The sequence below is a fragment of the Drosophila sulfurigaster genome, chromosome X, assembly GCF_023558435.1.
Source record: "Drosophila sulfurigaster albostrigata strain 15112-1811.04 chromosome X, ASM2355843v2, whole genome shotgun sequence".
Lineage (NCBI taxonomy): Eukaryota > Metazoa > Arthropoda > Insecta > Diptera > Drosophilidae > Drosophila > Drosophila sulfurigaster.
In genome coordinates this window covers 3474557-3499093 of record NC_084885.1, presented here as the reverse complement: position 1 = coordinate 3499093, position 24537 = coordinate 3474557, and the positions used below count along the sequence as shown (strand labels likewise).

At 28.9% G+C, this 24537-nt stretch overlaps 2 protein-coding genes across 3 annotated transcripts in view; one reads left to right on the top strand and one right to left on the bottom strand.

Annotated features, from left to right (window-relative positions):
* The window catches only part of LOC133847530 (B-box type zinc finger protein ncl-1), a 28388-nt gene extending 10474 nt beyond the window's left edge, over positions 1–17914 (top strand). For both annotated transcript variants that reach the window (XM_062282650.1, XM_062282649.1), the window contains exon 7: positions 16–17914. In XM_062282650.1, the coding sequence (XP_062138634.1) occupies positions 16–120 (105 nt within the window). In that variant the 3' untranslated portion in view covers positions 121–17914. The remainder of the gene's footprint in view (positions 1–15) is intronic.
* A 5872-nt stretch (positions 17915–23786) lies between these two features.
* LOC133848709 (uncharacterized) lies at positions 23787–24537 on the bottom strand. Its single transcript, XM_062284366.1, has one exon. It carries the CDS (start codon positions 24519–24521, stop codon positions 23856–23858), a length of 666 nt encoding a protein of 221 aa, XP_062140350.1. The 5' UTR covers positions 24522–24537; the 3' UTR covers positions 23787–23855.

The window sequence follows — 24537 nt, the reverse complement described above, 5'->3', positions numbered from 1 at the left end:
TCCCCTCGTGTGCAGGTTTCACGTTGTTGCGGCCTAAAAATCACCTCCGAGGGCTATGTGGTCACGTTGGCCAAGAACAATCATCATGTGCTCGTTTTGAACACCCTCTATGTTCACTGATTGCAAATCAAAGCGCGCAACAATCGTCCAGCTGTCGATATGAACAAATACAACTATAAATACTCTTCGGGCAAGATTTACGGATGTCGCAGGCAACAGCAGCAGCAACCACAGCAGCAACCTCAGCAGCAACAGCAGCAACAACAAAAGCACCAGGAGCAGCATCAACAACAACAACAGCAACAGCAGCAACAGTCACATAAGCAACAAAATGGAGCAGCAGCTTAAGCAACAATAAAATTGGAGCTTAGCCGCCGTCTCGCATCGAAAAGCAAAGTTAAATCAACAATAATACAAAACAGAAAATAACACAAGAAATAAACAAAAACAAACATCAACAAAAGAAATTAGATCACGACATGATGATGATGGCAAAGAGCGAATCAAATCTCGAACACACACACACACTAGTAGTATATATGAAAAAAGTTCAATGAAATGATGTGAATATCCTTTAAGCAAAATGTTGTGCCCCCGTACAAGAAAGAACAACAAACAAACAAAACAAATAAGCAACAAGAAAATGCAACAATACTATTTTTGATCTCTAATTTAAACGCAAAACAAAAACAAAAATCGATTAGCGCTACTGAAAAATACAAAAAAAAAAAACAACACAAAAACAAAACAAATCTATGAAAAACGAAAAGAAGAGGCAATACTTGACTACTTAGTGTAAAAGCAAAGAAAACATTGAATGAAAATCGAAATGATGAAAATATGAAAGGAAACTAATAACTTCGGTAATATTTTCATAACGTTTTGAACAAGGAAAATTCTCTAATTTTTATTCTGTTTATTTTTAAACTTATGTTCTTGTTAAAAATTGCCCTTGACCTTAACACACAAAACACACACACACACACACAAAACAATCACCACACCACACACATATATACAATACACCAAGACACATCACACACACACACACACACTTCTACATGTTACTTATTATCTACGTATAGACATATATATTGTTATATCGACCGATTAGCTTTTTTGTGCATACCCTTCCAGAATCTTTTTCGATACAAAATCAAGAAATGAAACAACAAAAAAAAAACAAAAACAAAAACATAAAAACGAAACACGCATATATATATATATATATTATTGTGCATACTCGAATGTGTATATGACTATATGTATTGCTGTATATATGTATATGTGTATACACGTGGGTATGTGTGGGAAATGTGCACCTTTTGGGCGCATTTTCCGCAGTAGAAGAGTAGAAGAGGCAAGAACGAAACCAGTCGCAAAGGCAACAACAACAACAACTGCAATAAGATATATATGAAACTGTCATGTATTTTTGTTCGATTTTAAACAGAAAGTAAAACACACGTATTTATATATACACGACAAAAGAAATGTTTAGGTTTTTCCTTACCGCGGCTTATATAAAGTGATATCTCTCTCTATATTTAAAAATAATATCTTAAACATACATATATGTGAAATCCTATGACTATATGACTTTGCCATATATATATATATACATATATGTATATATGTATATTCAAACGAAAGCAAAAACAAAACAAAAAAACATATGCAAACTAAAAACACAAAAACAAACGTGTATGAATCTATGTATATGTATATGTATATGATGTCGAGTAATTGATGAATATGTGTATGTGTGTGTGTGTGTTTTTGTGTGAGTGTGTGTGTGCGCGCGTGCCTGCCAGTGCTATATATATATATATATATATTGTCGCGTTGTGCGCGTGTTGGTAATTTGAAAGTATAAACAAACAACAAAAAGTCTACATACAAACTAAGTTTAAGCTAACAACCAAAACAAATAACAAATGCAGATTTGCATTAGGCCAACAACCAACTAAAAAATAAAAACAAAACAAAAAACAATACTAAATAAAACAATACTGCAAATGCGCGATGAGATGCGAGAGAATCAAGAAACCAAACAAATAACTATTGTTAAGTTCTATATATATATTTACAATGTTAAATCGATATTCCTTTTGCTTATATACATACAAAAACAATTACGAAAAACAAACAACAACATATACATACATGTGCATATGCCCGCATACATACAAAACAAAAAACATACACTATATACATATATCTATATATACTACATGCATATATATATATATCAATATCTATATATATATATATATATGTATATAGAGCAAATATAGCACATATTTTGGGGCATGTGCCATTTCTTTCCCGTTGTAATACAATATATAAGGCTGGTTTACTCCCAAGACATTATTATTTTTTAAATAACATACATACAATACATATGTATGTGTATATACATACGCATACATATGGCTATATATTATTATGTACTACTATTATTATATTAAACGTTTATTATGTTGTTCTCTTTATATTCATTATAATTTTTGTGAATTTTTTATCATGTATAAATTGCAATTTATTTTTTGACTATGTTCTAAGCCAAAAAACAAAATACCAATTATTTGATAAATTAATGTATAAGAGCAAAGCAACTTATTTTTTAATAGGCTGTCAACACATTTTATTATATACACCACACCCACACGCATACATACATACACAAACACTACATTTTATATTTGTGTAAACAATTATCAAGCAAAATCATGTTGACTATATATATTATTTTTATTAGTTTTTAGAAATAATTTTTTATTTGTTTTGTGTAACAAAAGAAGCTTTTTGTTGAGTGTGATTCGTTTATCGTCGTTTAATGAAGAAAAATTCAAATGTTTAATCTTGTCATTTTTTTTTTTGTAAATTTTAATCTAGTTTTGGTATTGTAAGCATTATGTAATATTTATGTACGATATATGTATACTACTTTTTATGTTGCATACATTCGCTGCATTATCCTGACAAAAACAATTAACGAAAAAGTTCTAAACAAATTTAAGCCCAAGAAATGCAATTTGTGCGGCAACAAATGAAACTATTTTTAATTGTATTTTTTAGCTGTAGTGCGAAAAGCAACAACAAACAACAGCAACAATCAGAACAATAACTTTAATGTTGACCTTATTTTTGTGTTTATTTTGTTGATACAACGTGTGAGGCTACGTTTTTTATTAATAACGACAAACAAAAAAACTATAAAAGAAAAAAGAAAATCAAGCAACTATAGTCTAAGTTTTGAAAACGCTTTTAATTGTCTTAATGTCTTTATTATATTATTTTACTTTTGTATTTTCCAATTTTTTATTTTTTTTTTATTCACTTAAGAGAAATGAGAAATAGCTAGAAGAAAACCTCCTCCCAAAGTTGTTGTCGAAGAAAGAGATAGTGAACGAAAACAAGAACGAGAAAGAAAATGCAATTTTTTTTGAACAATTTGGCTGTTGAAATATAATTTTAATTCTTATGCATAAACTTCGTTAAATGTGAATCATTTTTTTGTGGAAATGATTAATTAAGCAAAAAACACATCATGTTATATCGTGTACAATAATATTTAGGACTATTTCCTATGGTATCTCCCCTTCTACACCCCCATCCGACCCCCCACCCAATGCAAAACAAATACTTAGAATGAATTTACTTAGATTTCTTATGTTCAAAAGTTGTTTTTCTTGTTTGTTGTCTTTGCCGCTGCATTACTACAAACGATAATAATAATAATGATATATCAATGATAACTAATATCGCGAAAGAGAGAAAAGAAAGTATTAAGAAAACACTACAAAAACAAAAATAACATCAACAAAAGTGAAATACACACACACACACATACAAAACAAATGCGAAATATGCCAAACATTGTTATTATTATCCTTCTCCTTATTTTGTGAAAACAAACAAAAATCAACTCTTTTAATACTGTTATATTTGCTTTTTAACAATGCAATAAAAAAAAAAAACAAATCATGCATTAAATCACATCATGTTAAAAAAATATACTACTTTTTACACTTTGTTCTAGTTATTGCGAAAGCCTTCAAAAGAAAACAAAAACCACAAAGAAAATGAAAAATGAAATTGTAATTCCACGCGCTTTTATTTATAACATTTACATAATTAATTTGATTCTTTTCAGTTTGTTGTAGACGCAACTAAAACCAGCAAACGACAAAAGAATTCATAATTGTTTAAAACAAAATCAAATTTATTTTAGGTTAGTTTCAAAAACAAATGAAAACAAAAGAAAAAAATAGCAAACAAATGATATTAAGTAAAACGAAATAATGATTTTTATGCAACGCGTTTAAAAACTTTTCCAAGAACAAAACGATAGAAAAATGCCTAACAACAAAACTAAACTAAAACAAGAAAAAACACAAAAAGAAAACAAAAAAAAAATCAAAAACAACAAAAATGATTTCCTATATTGCATACAAATTTATGAAAAAATGTGCTTAAGTTTAAATCAAATTTACAATTTAGTTGAGATTATGAACTAAACAACTTTTTACACAAAACAAAACTAAAAACATACATATATACTTGTATATGTATATGTATGACGTTTAGCTAAAATATACATATGTAAGTTTAGCCAATGGCAAAGGAGGCAGGGAAGTGGTCAGACATTGGACGTGACACTTGACACTGGACTTAATATTTAAAGCAGAAGCAAAAACAAAAACGAAAAAACAAAAGAGAAATGAGAAATGAGAAAAACAAGCACACAACAAATACACACACATTCTCGGAAACATATACTTAGGGCCAGAGCAACTAGTCAGCAGCGCTTACGACACGCGTGTGGAGGAGACGTGACGTTAAATGTGCAACATCACATATATAACAGGCTGATGCGACGTTACGTAACGTAACACAATACATCACTTTGACGTAGCAGAACGCATTGCAAACGTAACTCATAACACTTTAACTGTAACGTCACGTCACGTTCCAATCATAGCCAACTCAGCCAACTCGTGCCAATAATTACCATTTTTTTGAGGCCGTCATTTTGTGGCTAAGCTGCAAAGAAGCAATTCAAAAACAAAAAATATAAAAAAAAAACAAAAACAAAAATAAAAAACGTGAATGAAAAAAGGCATATTATTATTATTATTATTATGATTATTATTATTATATTATTTGTAACATAATAAAACTATCAAGCAAAAAACAAAATACAAAAATATAAGAAAAACCATTTGCTCTATTGTGTGTAATGTGACAAAGTGAACGCTTTCCACCTATTTTGGTTAATTATTCTTGTACTTTATTTATACTTTATACATTTTGTGTTAATTTTTTACCACTCAAGAAAACGAAAACCAATCTTACTAACTTTATACATACATACAAATATATATATATATATATATACATACATACAACCATACATTATATGTGCATTATAATATGTGTATATTTATATACACTCTCAAGTCTCTCAGTCATCTTATTTGTAATTACTTTGTATAACATTTTGAATTGGAATCTACCAAAAACACCAAAAATTAAGTGTAATGTGCAAATTGAGAAAAATACTGCAAAAGAAAAAACGAACGAAAATCACATAATTGTAAAGAAATGAAAAATTTGATGATGCTGCCAAAGATTTTTTTATATATACAAACAAAAAATGGAAAATAATTAAATGAAAGCAACAACAATTACTATGGTATATAACTAAAATAACTAGAGAAAACAAAACGAAACAAAAGAAAACAAAAAAAATTTATTATTGTACGATGACGATGATCATGAAGCGTATTAATTTTTGTTTATTATAATACATAATAATACTTGTAATTTGTAATAATAAAAGAAAGAAAGTAAACAACACATTAATCATAAATTGAATTGAAATGAAGAATTTGTGAGAAACGACGAACAATTTGCTCAGTATGCAAAATAACAATTGATAGCAGCGACTATTTACGTACACCTACATACATACACACATAACTAACTAAAACTAAACTAAAACCAAACAAACTAACTAAACTAAACTAGCTATCTAAAAGTAATCACACTAATAACGATTTCAATTGATAAACGTTAAGCGACAAACAGCAACAAAACAAAATAAAACACAAAAAAAAAAACAAAACCAATTTGTTCCTCGATGCGACGCTTACGAACGAAAAACAACTAAAGAACACACAAAAAGAAAGAAGAAAAAAACAAAAGAAGCAAAAGAAGCAAAAACACAAAGTAATTGCAGTAATTGTTGAAAGGCCTAAAACGTAAATCGTTGAGTTAGTAAAAGTGGAAAACAAAGAGAAAAAAAAACAAAACTGAGAAGAAAACAAAAAATAAAAGAGCATATAAACACTATACATATACGATATACATATTGAACCAGAAGTATAGTATATATACATACACATACATACATACATATACATATATATATACACACATATACATATACATGACGTATACATACATTAACATTATATATGTATACATATAACTATTAAGTATGGCAAGATCGGTCAAGCAATCAGTCAGGTTTGACTACGCGACATTGCGTGGTTTAGTTAAGTTAACTAACAACAACTCTCACACCTAAACACATTCACACACACACCCACACACACACACACCATCAAATGCCTGTGTAGCCACAGTAATTAACATTTTTGAATATTCTCTCCATTTACAACACTGGATTATACCAAAACACCCACCCCCAAAAGCCCAAAAAAAAAAAACAACAAAAACAAAACAAAAAATACCAACAAACTTTGCCTAGTTGCGTGTTTCATTTTTGTAGATTCTTGTATCATATTGTGCATTTAGTTAAATTTATTTATCGACTAAAAACAAAATGTCAAACAAAATGATGTAAAACAAAAAAAAAAAAAAAAAAACAAAACCAAACGCTTTATACATCAAATTATTTTAATATAAATATATATATTAAAAAAATATTGATAAAAAACCAAATCGAAAACAAAAAACAAAACAAAACATATATCTATATATACATATACAACATATACAAAATATTATGTATTTTATTTGAAATTTTTAAATGTATTAGCAAAAAAAAAAAGCAAAACAAAAACAAAAAAGAAATATGAAATGGAAAGTTGAAGTTCTACTCTTAATGAATAAATACAAAAACAAAAAAATGATTAATAATAGAGGATGATAAAATGATGAAGACAACACACAGCAGACGACAAATACACACACAGTATATGAAGACATCAAGTCGATAGATGATGATGATGATGATGATGAGATTGATGAATAGAGATTTGGCATGCCCAATGGCTGAATTAAATGCGTTCTTGAGGAGCGCTGTAACGATGATAACAAATGATTATACATATACACATGATCTATATACATACATACATCTATATACATACATATACATTAACAAAAAAGAAGAGTATACATACATAGATGTAATAACAATAATGAGCAAAAGATAAACAATCTAGTGTACGTCAATTTTTTGATGATATTTTTCGCCTTATTATAGACAACAAAAACCCAAAACTAAATATAATGATAAAATTATGGTTATTAAAAAAACAAAAACAAAAAACAAAATGAAATCGAGATCGAAATCGAAGCAGAGACGCAACTCAAAATATACCGAGAAGCAATCAATTAAATAACACAAATCCTATACAACAGCAACAACAACAAAAGCAGCGGCAAGAATACCAACAACAACAAAAACAAAATCTATGAACCAAACATTTAAGAAATTATATTAACAAATTGTGTAATCAAAATGATGTTTACAACACCAGAGAACAAATGACATAAATAAGTAAAATAATCGCACGGAAAGCAAGCGAATCAATTAAACAAAACAAAGCAAAACAAAACAAAACAAGAATTAACAACAATTTGCCATTGACAAAAAGTAAAATTAAGCATAAATTAACAGTTGAGTAATGAGGGAATTCAATGCCTAAGCAGAAACAAAAAGTGACAGATTAATATGAACTTGTTTGCCTCCTCCCCGATCCCTGCAGTTTACTACTATATGTATATAGAAAAGTCCGTTCCGATTGCCAATTTCGCGTCAATTTCGCAAAGTCATCGAAATTATTTGAGAGTGTAAATTGACACACAAATTGAATATTCTTCCGCATTGTGAAATTGTGGCCGAAATGGGCAGTTGACAGAATTGGATTACTTAAGATATATACATCCATATATAGCAAAGAAATCACCAATTACAATAACAAGAACAAGAACAAGAACAACTAAAAGAACTTAAAGATTCAGCATGCTTAGCCTCTGGCCGTAAAAGTTCCTCGTGTCAATATCAATTATTGTTATGATTGTCATTATTATTATGTTTATTTAATTTTACAATTTTTACAAACGAATATTATATACTTTACATTTATGATGTTCTTTTTGTATATATACATATACATATACATATACATATATACAAAACATAGTAGATTTACAATTTGAAAGCGTTTATGTGTTTTACAATTTGATTTCAAAGACAACAACAAATGATGATGATTAATTATGAATTTATTTTTAATCTTAATTTAGATATTTCTTCTTGATTTTATTCACAACACTATATACAAAACTATAGCAAATATTATACACATACATACACACACACACACACTCATACACACAAAACCAAAATAAAACAAAAACAATGTTGATAAACTTGAGTTGTGTTCAGCTTATAGACAAAAAAGAACAAAATGAAAAAAAAAAATACAAAAAAATAAATAACAAACAAATAGAAATGAAATTAACAAATAAACAAAAATATATGCATATTTATTATTTTAATTTATTTGAGTTTCGATTGTTTTGATTTGTATTTTTCGGTCTGCGGTCTTTCGGGCCTCTCATTATTTTTGACTTGAAACTGAAAAGTATGCTATAGATTTTGGTATGTGCCATATGCTTTAATTGATCTTCAATTGTGCCAATGTTTATGCGTGTTCTGCTCCTGAGAGACAGATTGTTTTCAAGAAGAATTTGAACTTGTGTTTTGACATTTTTGGTTTATTTCGCTTTGAGCCTCGTCCAAGATATACGATCGAAAAACAAAAGATGAAAAATGAATGAAAGATATGAGAAGAATCTTAGCCAATAAATGGAATTAATTGTAATTGAATAATACTCGTATTGAAAAACTCTGCGAGTTGTTGTGTTAAATTTGCGTACATATCAGTGAGAATTATTTACACTACGCTAAACATATTTAGCATAATGTTTATGATGCTAAAATGCGTTTATAGGAAGAGATGCCCAAAAAAACGATTTCACTTTTGAAGCGATTGATGGATAGATTGATTGATTGATTGATTAATTGTGTGGATCAACAACACATTTTGCTGCTGATGTGAGTGTCTGTTTGTCTGTGCGTGCGTGTGTTTGTGTGTGTGCGAATCTATCTATATCGCTCTCTTTCTCTCTCTTTGTCTCTGCATTGTTTCTTAAATATACCTATGCAGATAATTAATCATTAATCACTTGCTAACACCTAGTGCCATGAACGGTAAACAAATTCCAATTGTTTATTAAAGTTCTCTAATTTTATAGTTTTTCCTATTCTCTTTTTTTATTTTTATAATGCTTTCATGTTTTTCTTTTTTGCTAAAACACTTTTATACTCAAGTTGAATATGTAGTTGAAACCCGATGCGATACAATTAAATATACAATGAATACAATGTTTTTTCTGGCTTTAGAAATTAGACGGCTCCAATGTTTGAAATTACAAAAGTACCCCGCAAATGTAAAAAAAAAACAAAACACAAAAAAAACTACCAAAAACATATGACAACCGAAGCAATTAGAAAGCTTTTATTTTTCTAGAATTTTAACAGAATGAGGAACAACAAGAACAAGAACAAGAACAACAGCAAAAAGAACGAGAACGAGAACGAGAACAAGAAGATGAAGAACAATGATAAAACAAAATAACTAATAACTAAAAACTTCCTAATTTCTCTCAGTGTATTACACAAAATCTACATGCATATATACATATACATATATACTTATTATAATATAGTATTTATATATATACATACATATATACCATATGTATCAACTAGTAGACGAAACAAAATCTACATACATACATATATAGTGCATACATATATACATATGTACATACATATATGTCTACATATATGTATGTCGATTAATTCTCGATTTATAAAAATTAAACAAAGAAAAGAAAAGGAAAGAAAAAACTTGTGCAAAATCGCAGCATGCAATTTAAATGTCTCTGGGTTGTTCAAAATAACAAAAAAAAAACAAAACAAAACGAAACAAGAAAAAAAATACCAAATTAGAAAAACAATTTTTACGTGTATGGAAAAGCAAATAGAGAATATTATTATAAAATCTACATACTACATGACTAAAAAAAAAAAATTATCTACACACCTTAAAACAAACACACACAACACTTATAACAATACGTATACAACAATGCTACACTCGATAATAATTGAACACACAGACACACATTCACACAAACAGAAATACCAAAGTAATATTTAAGATTTGACCAAACCAAATGATAAATAATAATACTTAGCGCGCCTTGCAATGCGAATTCTTAACAAAAAAAAAACAAAACAAATTGTAGCAAATACAGAAGAAAATGTATTTAATTGTGGAAAAAAATCGGAAGCTCCAAGTAGACAAGTTTAGCAAATATGTATTTTACACTTCCACAACAATAAAAAGTAAAAAAACGGAAATGATAACAAAAAGGAAAGAAAAAAGAAAAGGAAACACCATATTGGCCATCAATTTTTTGTATTAGACATTATAATAATAATATCAAGTGTAGTAAAAGAAAACAAACAAAATGAAAACCAAGAATTGAAGCTACACTTTACATTGTCAAACAACGATAACGATAAATGAACGTACAGTGCGCGATGATCGGGAATCGGAAATCGGAAATTGAAAAATCGAAATCAAAGATCGCAAAGAAAAATACCAATAAGTTTTTTTTTGGAAAACAATTCCCTGTGTTGTCAAAGGCTTTAACAAAAAAAAAAAAAGATTAAAAAAACAAATTTGTAAATTAGCAAAATGTGTGTTTTTTTTTATTTTTTACATTTTTTTGCTTAATACAAGTGACATAGATATTTCTAAGCGTGCCTCACATTTTAGACACACTTTTGAGGTCGACGCCGCCGGAAACAAAAACAGACAGCAACAATATTTTTGGGCACCAAATATATATACATATACATATATACATATTTGTGTGTGTGTATATATAGTATTGTAATTGTATTGCATTATATACATACATACTTATACATAGATACTTCAACTATTTACTTTTAAGGGACAAGCGAAATCAAGGCGAATTTTATGTATGTGCTTAATCGAAAAATAAAAGAAAATGTAACAAAATGAATATGAATGGAATGCAAGAATACGCCTAAAATATATTAAAATATGTATAACAATCTTAAAAAAAAAAAACTCACATATTTGATGTCTAAAGCGGATTTTGCGAGTGAATGAAAAACTCGAAGAAAGGTTTTTAACATTATCGAGAATGAGAATCGAGTTGTCTGGAGGCGAATAAGAAAACATATTATAATTAGAATGTTTTATGAATTATATACACCTTATATACATACATACATACATAATTGATATATGTACTTAGCGTAAACTATATATACATACATACATAATTGTATAGCAACTAAACAAATAAGATGTTGATCAATTTTATGTGAGTTATTCATGATGTTGTATAGTTAAAGCAAAAAGGTAAAAACCAAAAGAAAATATAAGAGAAAATACCAGTTAATACGAATACACTTACCAAGGTTAGTTCCAAGTTTCTGAATCGCTCGCATTCCGCGCAAAATTTGCATAGCATACTTTTTTGGGACGCATTTCAACATTAAATTAAGCGAACCCGTTTTAAGTACCCTCTAAAAACTGTGCCAAAAGGTATGCTATAGCTCATTTGTGTGGAGCTTGAGATAAAATGGGAACGTAACAGAACCGAACAAACTACGAATTGTTGGACACATGAATAATGAAAGAAAATTATGTGCATTACAATAACAAAACGAAAACCAAAAAACAGAAGAAATGTCACAGAAATCATAAAAAGTATAATTATTATACTATATACTACATATAGTATAAATGCCGTATATCACTATACTATATATCTCGTACATACATATGTAGCGAATATGCATTCCTAGATCTGGTTTTCTTTATTCATTTTTAGTATGAGAAGAGAAGGGAATGAAATGAAATGAAATGCGGAAGCCTAACTAAAAACGTTTAGAACTCAAGAAGCTGCCTCAAAAATGTATAATTTAATAATAATTTCAACAATATTGTATATGTGTATGTCTTATACAAAACTACATATATATACTATATCTATAGATATATATACAAATATATAGTATATATATATTCTTAACAAGGGCATTCTTACTAGCTACTTGGCGACTCATAAAACAAAACAAAAACAAAAAAAAAAACTAAAGTGAACTTACAAAAACAAACTGAATTAATCTTAAAACGACAAAGCAAAAAAAAATCTAATGAAATGAAATCATAAATGAATTTTACTGAGAAAAAACACCAAACAAAATAATGCATTAAATTAGTGAATAATTATAACAAACAAACAAACAAAAAAAAAAAACAAAACAAAACAAAGAAAAGAACGAAAGAAGCAAATTGATGATGTAATGCTGTTTTTGAGTTGTACTTATTATGTATTTTTCACTGTTTGGGCAGCATTTAGAAATGTTGCACAAGGGTTAAGGCATAGTCATGTTCCTCACATACACACACACACACACACAAACTCACATATGCAGCGCTCTAGTTGTTTAACCCTTGTGCATGCAAATGCCAACTGAATACGAACGTTCCACACACACTTGCTTAGAAACTAATCGCATTGATATTCGATATTCGATTTATTATTTACGTCGCGAGTATTACGAGTATGAATCACATGCATTCAACTATTTACACAATAATAACAACAAGAACAACAACCACAACAAAATCAACAACAACTTATACCATTTTTGCTGACTGTACTCCTTAGGCTTTTTACACCTTTTACCATTTATACGCCATGCCAAGAATCTACTTGAATTTTGCATGCGAAATTTAAGATTTAATAATGAAAAAACTAAAAAAAAAAAGAAATGAAAACAATGAAAATCAATCTACATAATAAATGTACATGCTTGCACACTGAATGATTTAAGTGCGTAGACAACCATGTATTTTAATGCAAATTACTAAACTGCAAATCAATACGGGCTATCGGTCATCCTATATACATACTTATTTATCATACTCTCTCTCCTGCCCGAAATGCAGCCTAGCTAAAATTAAAGCGTGTGTGCGTTTTTACCGTTACTCTAAAACGGGAGATGCAAACAGAGTCAAAAATATCACATTTTGTGCATTGCCCTTTTGTGCTATTGTTCTTCATACTTTATTTCGCTCTTTTTCGTTCTCCCATTCTGCTATGAACGGAGCAGGACAGATGTGTACGTACACACATACACACATACATACATACATATATCGTATGCTGCATCTCTGTCTCTCTAAGAATACTCTCAGTTGGCTCAGCCTCTGAGTTTCGCATTCACTCAGATAAATTTCAAAAGCATTTGTTTCTCTACCGATTCGATAAACACCCTACATACATTACATATACATATATACTTACTTAGATGATATTATTTAAATCCCCCCGCCTGTGATAGTGTTAAAATATTATATGAAAAACCAAAAAAAAAAAAAAAAAAAAAAAAAAACGGTCAAGTGCTTCGGCACTCTTATGAAAATTTTTTTCCAGCGTTTTTAGAGTCATGTTTTTCTTTTGGAAAAATTATTTAGGTAATTGATTTATACAAACAAACAAAAGAAAAATCGAAAATACTTATAACAAAATACAAATCAAATATTAAGAAATCGACAAAAACGAAATGACAACAAAATGTGACGAAACCAAAGCAAAAGCACACAGAACATGTTTCAACATGATCATACTAAACAGTTTTTTCTTTTAGTGTGTGTGTATTTAAGAAAAAAAAATCCATTTTGGTTTATGAAATTGTATTTAGGAATTATTCAAATATTGCAAATCATTTACATTCAAATTTTCCCCTTTAAAGCAAAGAGTAAAATATATCTTAACAATATGACAATATTGATTTGTGAAAAAAACCAAAAACCAAAAAAAAAAAAGAAAACTTAACAAATCTTCTAACAACATATCCTGGCCTCGAACATCAATATTAAAGGCAACGTTTTGAAAGTTTCGCACGATTCCAATCTCAAATCTCAAATTTGGTCAATTCTTAAGATTTAGAATGTAGTCTTAAGCAGAGAGTTTTCTTGGGTTAGCAATCGATATATCTTTTGCTCAGGAGAATGTTAAGGAAACGTGCACCGAAATATTTATAATTTGATATTTTCGCTTTTATTTTTTTATTTTTTCATCTTTCGCACACACATTACTGTAAAAAATGAACACCAAATAAAACTTTGAACCAATTATGTATACAACAATAAAAAACAAGTGAACAACAACAACAACAAAGCATTCTAAATGGTAAAAGTACCTTTACAAAGAAAAATAACAACCACAACAACAACAATTTTGCCTAAATAATATGACATTTTGATTTTCTTGAGTTCAGACGAAAACACGAGAACAATATTTTATTGAATATTGTGCAGATAGCCAGAGAATTATAAAGAAACATAATAATATTAATAATAATAATCAGTTAATTGGAAATTATTAAGCAATAAATCAAATCAAATCGAATTCCTCTCTCTATATATATTATGACCTTGAAGTTCTCGTCCTATCCTCGCGTTCCCCGCTATCAGTTAATATCTTTACTATAATTATTCTCAACTAGAAACATTTTTCGAAAATGGTTTCATTTTTATGTATCTACACCATTTTACACAGCAAAACCATCTCTATAGATATTTTTAAAAGCAATTTCGCTGAGAAATCGATACAAAAAAAAAAAAAAAATTAACATAACATAAAATAACAAAATTCAATTTGTCCGAATTTTCAGCTGCGAAAATGAAGTAACATTTAAATATATTAAATAATTTATATACATAAAAAAATTATAATATGATGAAAAAAAGATATATACATATATATATATATACATATATAGACAGTGCGTGTAATAACTAGAATCACATAATTCCATCCACTTTTGATATTTTAAATGATGAACAACATTATATTAACAACATAATAATAAGTATAAACAAAAGCAAATAATATACATACATATATACATGAAGTATATATATATAAATATATATATAAAACATATTTATTAATTCGTATAAATTGAGATAAAAATATAGCGCAATGCAATGCATCTTAAGTGTTTGAATGTTGTCTTAACTAAAAGTGTCATTCCTACAAAAAAAACAACAACAACTAAAACAACAGTAAGAAACAACAATAACAATAACAATAACAAGAAGAAAACACAAAGCAGTCTTGTGCTTTTGCACTCCAGTGTGTTATGCGAAGTGGATCAGTTCTTTACTTAGCACAGACTCACACCACCACACACACACATACACACACTATCAAACACTTATATACAATATAAACAAATATTTATATATACGTATATATAATGGCACCAAAATCCTTATTGTAGTAGTTGAAACAGTTACGAACAAATTATAATGATATTTACACGTCATGAATAGTTATATTGAAATAAACAGAAAAAACAAAAATCCAAAAAAAAAACATTGCTTTAACTATATATATACATACATATATATATATATATTCAGAAAATATATACATAAATATACCGAAAACAAATATACAATTATATATTTATGATTAATAAAATACACTTTGAAGAAAAAAATGTAAAAAAAAACTATGAAAAAAAAGAAATAATTAAACCAAAATATTGTACCACAAATCAGTAAAAACCTTTTCTAGAATGTTATGTCTTCCCTTTGAATCAATTAAACATATATATATATATATATATATATATGTATAATTATACATTATATATATAAAAATAGAACAAACAAAAAAAGAAAAATACTGAAACACATTTGAAAGAGTCGAATTATTGTCACCCAAAAACTGACCAAATATGAAATGTTCGAAATGGAAATGTACTTAAGCATACTTTACAAGTTGAACCTTCTAGGCTGGAGTATTATATAGTAACTATATCTGAGCAAACTAATCGTTTTTTTTCTAGAAATAGTCGTACAACAACAACAACAACAAGAACAACAACAATAAAACCACACGCAGACAAATTTGAACAAATTTCCTAATTCAAATTCTGTTTCAATAGCAATAATTAACGAATATTAACAATTAAAGCAAATGCCACAAATTTACCTATTTATACTATAGTTTGCAGGTAATTCAAAACTTATGACCTATAATGGAAAACGAAAAGTAAAAGTAAAACGAAAACGAAAAAACATTACCATTAAACATAAACATGAAACATTAACAAAATATGCAGCATATGCAGAAGGGCGAATACACAAAATTATAGTTATATATACGTATATATGTATATCTTTAAAAGCAGACTACTCAGTGCAACAGATAAGACTAGAAATTGATTACCTGAACCTTGAGAACAAAGCTTGAGTTATCTTTTACTTTACAACAAAACAAGAAACAAAAAAACCAACCTTAAACACACACACACACATACATCCAAGCACACTCACACACACATACAGAGAATTATAAATAATACTAACAGCAGTGCAGCGAACAAGTTATAAAATACAATATACTAATATATATATATGATTATTAATGAATAGTATTATACCAACTTATCATCATCTACTACTTGAATTTGTTTCACAATAGTCAATTGATTGTGTACTGAGCCTGTTCTTAATACATACTGAATTCGTAAAACACTTTTTGCTTAAATCTCTCTTTGAGTTATCTCTTTTTTGTTCTTCGCGAAATTAGGCGCTGCTTTTTACAGATCCCTTCTTTAAATGGTTGTGAGTTTCGTAAGGAATTTTCGCTTACGTTTAGCAAACCAAAGCAGACCAAACAAAAACGAAAAAAAAAAAAAATCTAACTGACTTAACATATTCTCCCAAAAATAATACTTCCGTTCCAAAAATCGTTTTCGCAATTGAAAACGATGGCGAACGAAGTTCTTACTTCGGCCAATCGAAGACTAAAAAATACTTTCGCAGAAAATGAAAAGAGGAAGAGGAAGAAGAAGAAGAAGAAGATACTTGTTACAGCAATTAAATTTCTAACATATTAATCAAGGTAAATTGACGAAAATGAAAATGATAATGATAATGATAATGAAACAAATGTGTACTCAATTCGTGTGCCCTCCTTCAATATTTTATATTGATATGTTTCGTATAGACACTTACATACTTATACATACATATATGTGGTACATACAAGATGACTTAAGATTAAACAACCCATACACACACACACACACACACCTATCCACATATAGATACACACATAAGCATACAAGTATATTTACAAGCAAGATATTAAGTATATTCTTGGCGTTTAGCAACGTCTAAATTCAACATGTCCTAGTTTATTTGCTCATTGTTTTTAAGTGTAGCGATCTATAACAACAACAACAACAACAACCAAACAAAAAAACCAGAACACTAACTGTAGCGAATTGTGTGTATTTACATATTAAAGTTTACAACCGCTACCATGGCAAATTGCTTACGTTTGTCTGTAGCATTTTTAAAGCGTTTTCGTATTGTCAAGTGGCCCAAAAAATACCAAATACTTATAAAACACAAAAAAAAAAAAAAAAAAAAAAAAAACTAAATATGAGACAGCAACAACTACAGTGAGAAATGTCTGTTTTTAGAACAAGAGTATAACCATTGCAATCAGGTACTGAAATCAAAATTTTGAATTAAACAATTATATTGTATATGAACGAAATATAAATTGTATTATTTATCGCTCTTTATCGATTTTTGTTGACAACAAGTAAACAATAAAAAATGCAGTTACTTACATAAATATTGTACTATAGTATACTATATAAAAAATAAAACATAACAAATACCAAAACTTTTCTCCACACTTTTAAAATAGTATATTAACAATTAAATGTTGGAAAATAATCGCAAAAGTGATTAATATACTATATACTGTATATGGTATATATAAAAATGAAAAATATAAAATAATTGTATATTGTCTGGCTGGAAAAGCTGGAATACTTACTACTCGTATGTAACTAATTAACTAAAACAGCGAGCAAAATGTTTGGCGAAATTGAGGTTAATGAGATTTCAGGAACACATAACGATTCATTTACACACCGACATGTTTTTATCGTTGTGTGGTGATACGACATGCTTACATTTACATATACATACATAATATATATTATATACCTATATACTATATATATTTTACACACATATACGTACATCATATACATACATACATTCGTGCATACATACCTACTAATATTTATTAACTTATATGCTAGGTAGCTGCAACAAAAAAAAAAAAAAAAAAAAAACACAAACAATAAATAATTAATTATATATATAAAACAAAACAAAAAATGTCCAGACGTTCAACGAAACCAAATGCAATATTTAATTATACAACTACAAACATATATTTTACAATTTATTTATATACATATGTATACATCATAGGTTATGACATATGCTACATCATTTTTGCATAAGCCAATAAATTGTTTGTTACATTTTTGAACATTTTTTCTTTAACAAGAAGCTCACAGAACTAACAGATGAAAAAATTAAATTTAAAAAATCATTTATGAAAGTGAATGAACAAAAAGTTACGCCAAAAACCAAAAAACCAAAAAAAAAAAGAAAAAAAAAACAAGAACAATTTATACATCCATATATACATTTGTCAAAGTCAAAGTTGATATTTGTACGAATAAATATAGCGAATAACAATTAGTGATTAAAATAAGCAAAGACCAAGCAAGAACAGAGATGTATAACGATAATATTTCACATAAAATAATTGTGTAGATCCCAACAAAAAGAAGAAGAACAGGAAAAGGAAGAAGAAGAGGAAGAAGTGGATTGTGGATCAATCGATCGAGCAAACACTATGAACAAAATAGCCTTACCAAACATTACAGACACTTTAAAGCATAAACACACACACACACACACACACACACACTCACATACTCACACAAAGTAAAACAATAAATTCCATCTTGTTTTTTAAATAAAACACCAATTACCAAAATACACACAAAATACCAATAAAATAGCAAAAAGAGTTGACATTGAGAAAACGAAAATACCTTATTGATAAACTCATGATAAAATCCGTATTTTTACAGTACTCAGAGGCAGTTTTGAGGCAGTTTTTAAAAACCGATAATATTATCAATAATACCAACTATTATACATATAAAATTGAATCGATTATGGCAAAACCAAAATGAAGATGGAAAAAATATAATCTATATGAAATGCATAACGCTTCCGACAATAAGCTTTGGCCACACTAAAGTATAATAATAATAATAACAAAAATGAACAAAACTAAATATTTACGTTTTACAAGCAAGTTTTTTGCGTTAAACACAAAACCAAGAAAAAACAAAAAATGTAACAAATGTTTACGATGAAGCAAAGATTATGCTACGATTGCCCGATTGAATACATACATACATACTTACATATATGTACATATGTATATGTAGTTACATGTGCTATTTACTGTACTCATATTTATGGAGTGGTATTCAAGAAAAATCAAAGACAATGAAAATACTAAGAAAATCCATATAAAGCAAATGTTCTTATTTTCATGACACGCATTTGAAGCGAACATATCAAAAAAAAAAAAAAAACAAAAAAACAACAAAAATTATAACATATAAAATGAAAAGCCCCAATTCAATTTCGGTATCATAGAGAACTTGTGACAATTGACAGTTGATTGTTTAGCTGTAGTAATCGATTAAAATACTAAATAAACAAAATACCAAAAACAATGAAAAATACTAACAAATTGTAAGCGAACACTCTTTGCAGTTCTTGCTAAACATTTAAATGGCATCACACCGTAGCAAGCAATAGAAATTTTATACATGATCCTATAGCAGTGGTCATGCATGTATTTATAGGAATTATAAAACAAAAACAACAATATTTATGTATACAAAAAAAAGAAGAGAATATACATAAATACACTGCTACAAAATAGTCGAAAAAAGTACGAAAGTTCTTTAGCTGTTTCATCATTTATAATTGACAACAAATATTTACACGCGCATTTAAATGGCAAACATGGAATGAAAATATATTAATTCAAAGATACCAGATCACCAAATCAAATAAATTATGAAATGATAAAATGAAAATAATGAAAACAATTGCAAAATGAAACCAAAAACTGAACCTAAATTAAGCATAAATATTTTTTGCTGTGTCTTAGTCCATGTGTCGTAACGAATTTATTGAACTTAATATATAAAACTTAAAATAAAACTTAACAAAAAAAAACACAAAAAAAAACAAGAAAGAAAAAAAAACATTAAGACAACATTTTACGATTTTAAGTTGTTTCTTAATGTAAGCAAAAAAACAAAACAAAACAAAAATAACAAAAAACGGGCAACAATATTTCTACAAAGTTAAGCACAAATTTTTTCAACTACGAAATTGCCTTTTACTTGTATTTTATTTTTTACTACTTACTATATAAAAAATGAAAATTTTAAAAATTAATAATATTTAAAATAAAACTACGCTGAATTCATTTGAATGTTTTTGCAAAATTGCGCCTAAAAAAACTGTGACTAATATAAAAGCAAAAAAAACAAAACAAAACTAAACCAAACCAAAAAAAGGAAAACTCCAATAAAATTATTTAATAAAAGAAATGAAAAAACAAAACTAACTTTAAAAATTAAGTTACTAAAACTTAATGGAAACGGTAAGAGATATAAATGTGTATATCTTTGGCCAAAAATGTATACAACCATTAACATTATATTATACCATATATACACACACACTCTCTCACACATACACACACACACGTACCCCTTAGAAATACATACACAGAGACAATTTGTTGGTACATACATTCTACATATGTACGGCTAAGTAAGCTGAGCTGCCAAGGCAAAAGGGCCAGCACACACACACACACACACTAACACATACACACCAACACACCTAGTCACATACATGTATGTGTATATACAGGTACATATATTGAGGCTATATAGAGGCTATATATACATATGTATGTGTACATACGAGTCGTAGTCGTAGTGACAAGTTTATACATATATAAAGCATCAACTTTTATTATTATATACATACATAAACGCATATACATACATATATATATATATATATACATATATATATATATATATATATACATATATAATCGGATATTTGATGAAATGCAAATGAAAAAAAAAACAAACAAACCAACAGCAATTTACTTATGTATATGATGACAACAAAACAATGTTTATTTCGTGTAATTCGCAAGATACAAAAATTGCAATTGAAAAAAAAACATAAAACAAAAAACAAAAAAAAACAACAACAACCAACTAAAACAAACAAGTAACTAACAAAGAAAAAGGAGCAAGGAAAACATGAGAAAAAAAGAAAAAAGAAAAAGTAAATGCATAAAAATACAATATATATACACTTATTTAAATATTTAATAAAACAAAACAAAATATTTATATATATAAATGAAAATATTTATATATATAATATACTTATATATGCATATATATACATACATACCACTACATAGTTTAAATGTTTATTTATTGTATTTGAACAAAATAAATAATTATAAAACCAAATTTAAATGAAAATAAAAAGAAAAGAAACAAAAAATTGACTTTGTGTTTTAATATATACATATATATATTTTTTTTGGATTTACCGCACTCATAAATTAGATTTATTTATTCTTTGTTTCTGGTTTTTCTCTTTCTGTCTGATCAATATCAGAGTCCAGTTATTAGAGTTCAATTATTCAGACACTGTTTATAGCATTGATTAAAATTGTTTATCGGCCAACGGCACACTCTCATAGAGTGAGAACAGAATCTAATTCCAGCAGCACCAATTATGCGCTATAAAAGTCTTGAGGGCCTTGATAAGACCTGGTCTTCAGCTATTAAAAAATACCGTTTGTAATCAAAATACGAGCATACTCAGCTTTGGAGCTGCATAATTCTGATTAGTTCAGTGGATGGATTGATTTATGAGCCGTACAAAGAGTGACTTTTTTGCTTTGAATATTTTGCACATATGAAATAGTTGTTGTTACTATATATCGAGAGATGTTCGACTGGTTCTTTGCATTTTACTGGCTTTTTTTTTAACTTTGGTGCCACTAATTGATGAAATTCATTAAGTAATTTATTTCGAAGAGAAACCGTTTTACAAATTTTATATGATAAACTATTCGAGTTTTCAACAGCATTTAAAATGTTCATATTCTTTTTATAAGCTTTATATATATTTTTTTTTTATGCAATAATTCTGACGTTTATATTTCTGAAGCTTAACATTGGCTGCAGCTGTCTGGTACAACCGGCTTAGTTAAACAACTTTTTGCATTTAATGTAACAACAAATTTGCCTCCACTTTGTTTTTTATGTCATTTTTCATGATATTCAATCTCATGCTAATTACGTATACTTAACATTTACTTTGAAATGTTGCCATAACAGTTCTCTGCGATGTGGCGTTGCCATATCGCGTTCGCATAGACAAATCTGTATGTTAAAATGGCGTTGCCAGTTCGTATTTCGATGCACAGTTTTGTAGCTTATTGATTATGTATAGGTAAAATGATAAAATTCCGATTTTCGAAAAACTTTCTTGGTGATGCCAGAAGGTATTTAGATACTACTCACTTCCTTATGAATGTACACATAATATTCATTATAAGTAGTACACAGTTTCGTATTGATCACGTATATGTATGCGAAATTCTATGCAAATAGAAAACCTTGGCGTTGCCAGATCAAGTATTTGGAAAGTGATAAGTGTAAGAACCCGTTACTTGGCAATGACGGATCCCTTTCGGATACACAAATTTACATTAAGTTCTTATTAAAATGCAATGGCGTTGCCAGATCGTAGTTTGTTTTGATCATGAACACATAAAATGATGAAAATCCGGTTTTTGCAAAAAAAAAAATGTCTCGATTCTTTTTTTGATACACATTTCTGAATAAATGTTGTAATGGAAAGCGTTGCCGGATCACATTTGTGCACACCATTTTATATTGATCAAGTATGAGCAGGGGAAAAATCAGTTTTTTGGCGTTGCCAGATCGCGTTTGGATACACAAATTTGTATTAAATACGTATTAAAATGCCTTGGTGTTGCCAGATCGTATTTGCAGAGACTGTTTTGTATTGATAATGGTTGCGTAGAATGATGAAATCCCGATATTTGCAAATAAAATATCTTGGTTCGTATTTTGATACACACTTCTTAGTGCATGTGGTAATACTGATTAAAAATGGAAAGCGTTGGCGTTGCCAGATCACAATTTTGTATTGATCAAGTATGATCAGTGGAAAAATCAATTCCTTTGCATTGCCAGATCGCTTTTGGATACACAATTATGCACAAATAAAAAAATATAAAAAAAATAAAAGACTTGGCGTTGCCAGATGGTATTTGGATACACATTTTTTTATTATTGAAGTATACGCACATATGTACATGTGTCGACTCAACTAAACCGCCTAATGACGACGAGCCTTGGCAATGCAGGAATCGATGTTGGTGTTGACCACATCGAGAGCATCGACAGCCTTGGAGGATGCCAGATGGGTGCAAGCATTGCTGTCGACAAAGACACCGGGAATGCGTTCGTTGGTCGACTGCTTGATGGTCTTGATCGAGGAGCGAGCACTGACCAAGTAGACGGTGGCCTGAACGTAGAACTTGGCCATGCACGTTTGCTGGAGAACGGAGTTCTTGTAGTTCTGGCACTTGTTGTAGGTCTTAGCCAACGAGTAGCCGCCGAAGACCAGCTGCTGGGTGGCAGCATTCACATCGCTGACAATCTCGGCCGAATCGTGGGCAGCTGTCACACCGCAGACATGCAGCTCATCGTGAGCCACATCCACAATGCTGACAATTTCGGCATCATGGGCGGCAACACATTCGGGACTCTCCTCGCGACGGGTTTCCACCTTATCGACGGCCTGCTCCAGCTGCTGCTGTGGCTCCACGACAATCTCCTCGTATTGATGCACCAGCGTCTTGCCAGCGTCAATGCCAATCTGGGTCATGTCATCCACCAGGCTCGATAGCTGAGTGCTCCATGGTGCCGGCGTTGTCAGCGGCTGGGCTTGGCCAAGAGCCAGGCACAGGCAGAGTACAGTTGTGGCAATGATGAACTTCATTTTGTTTAAACAACTT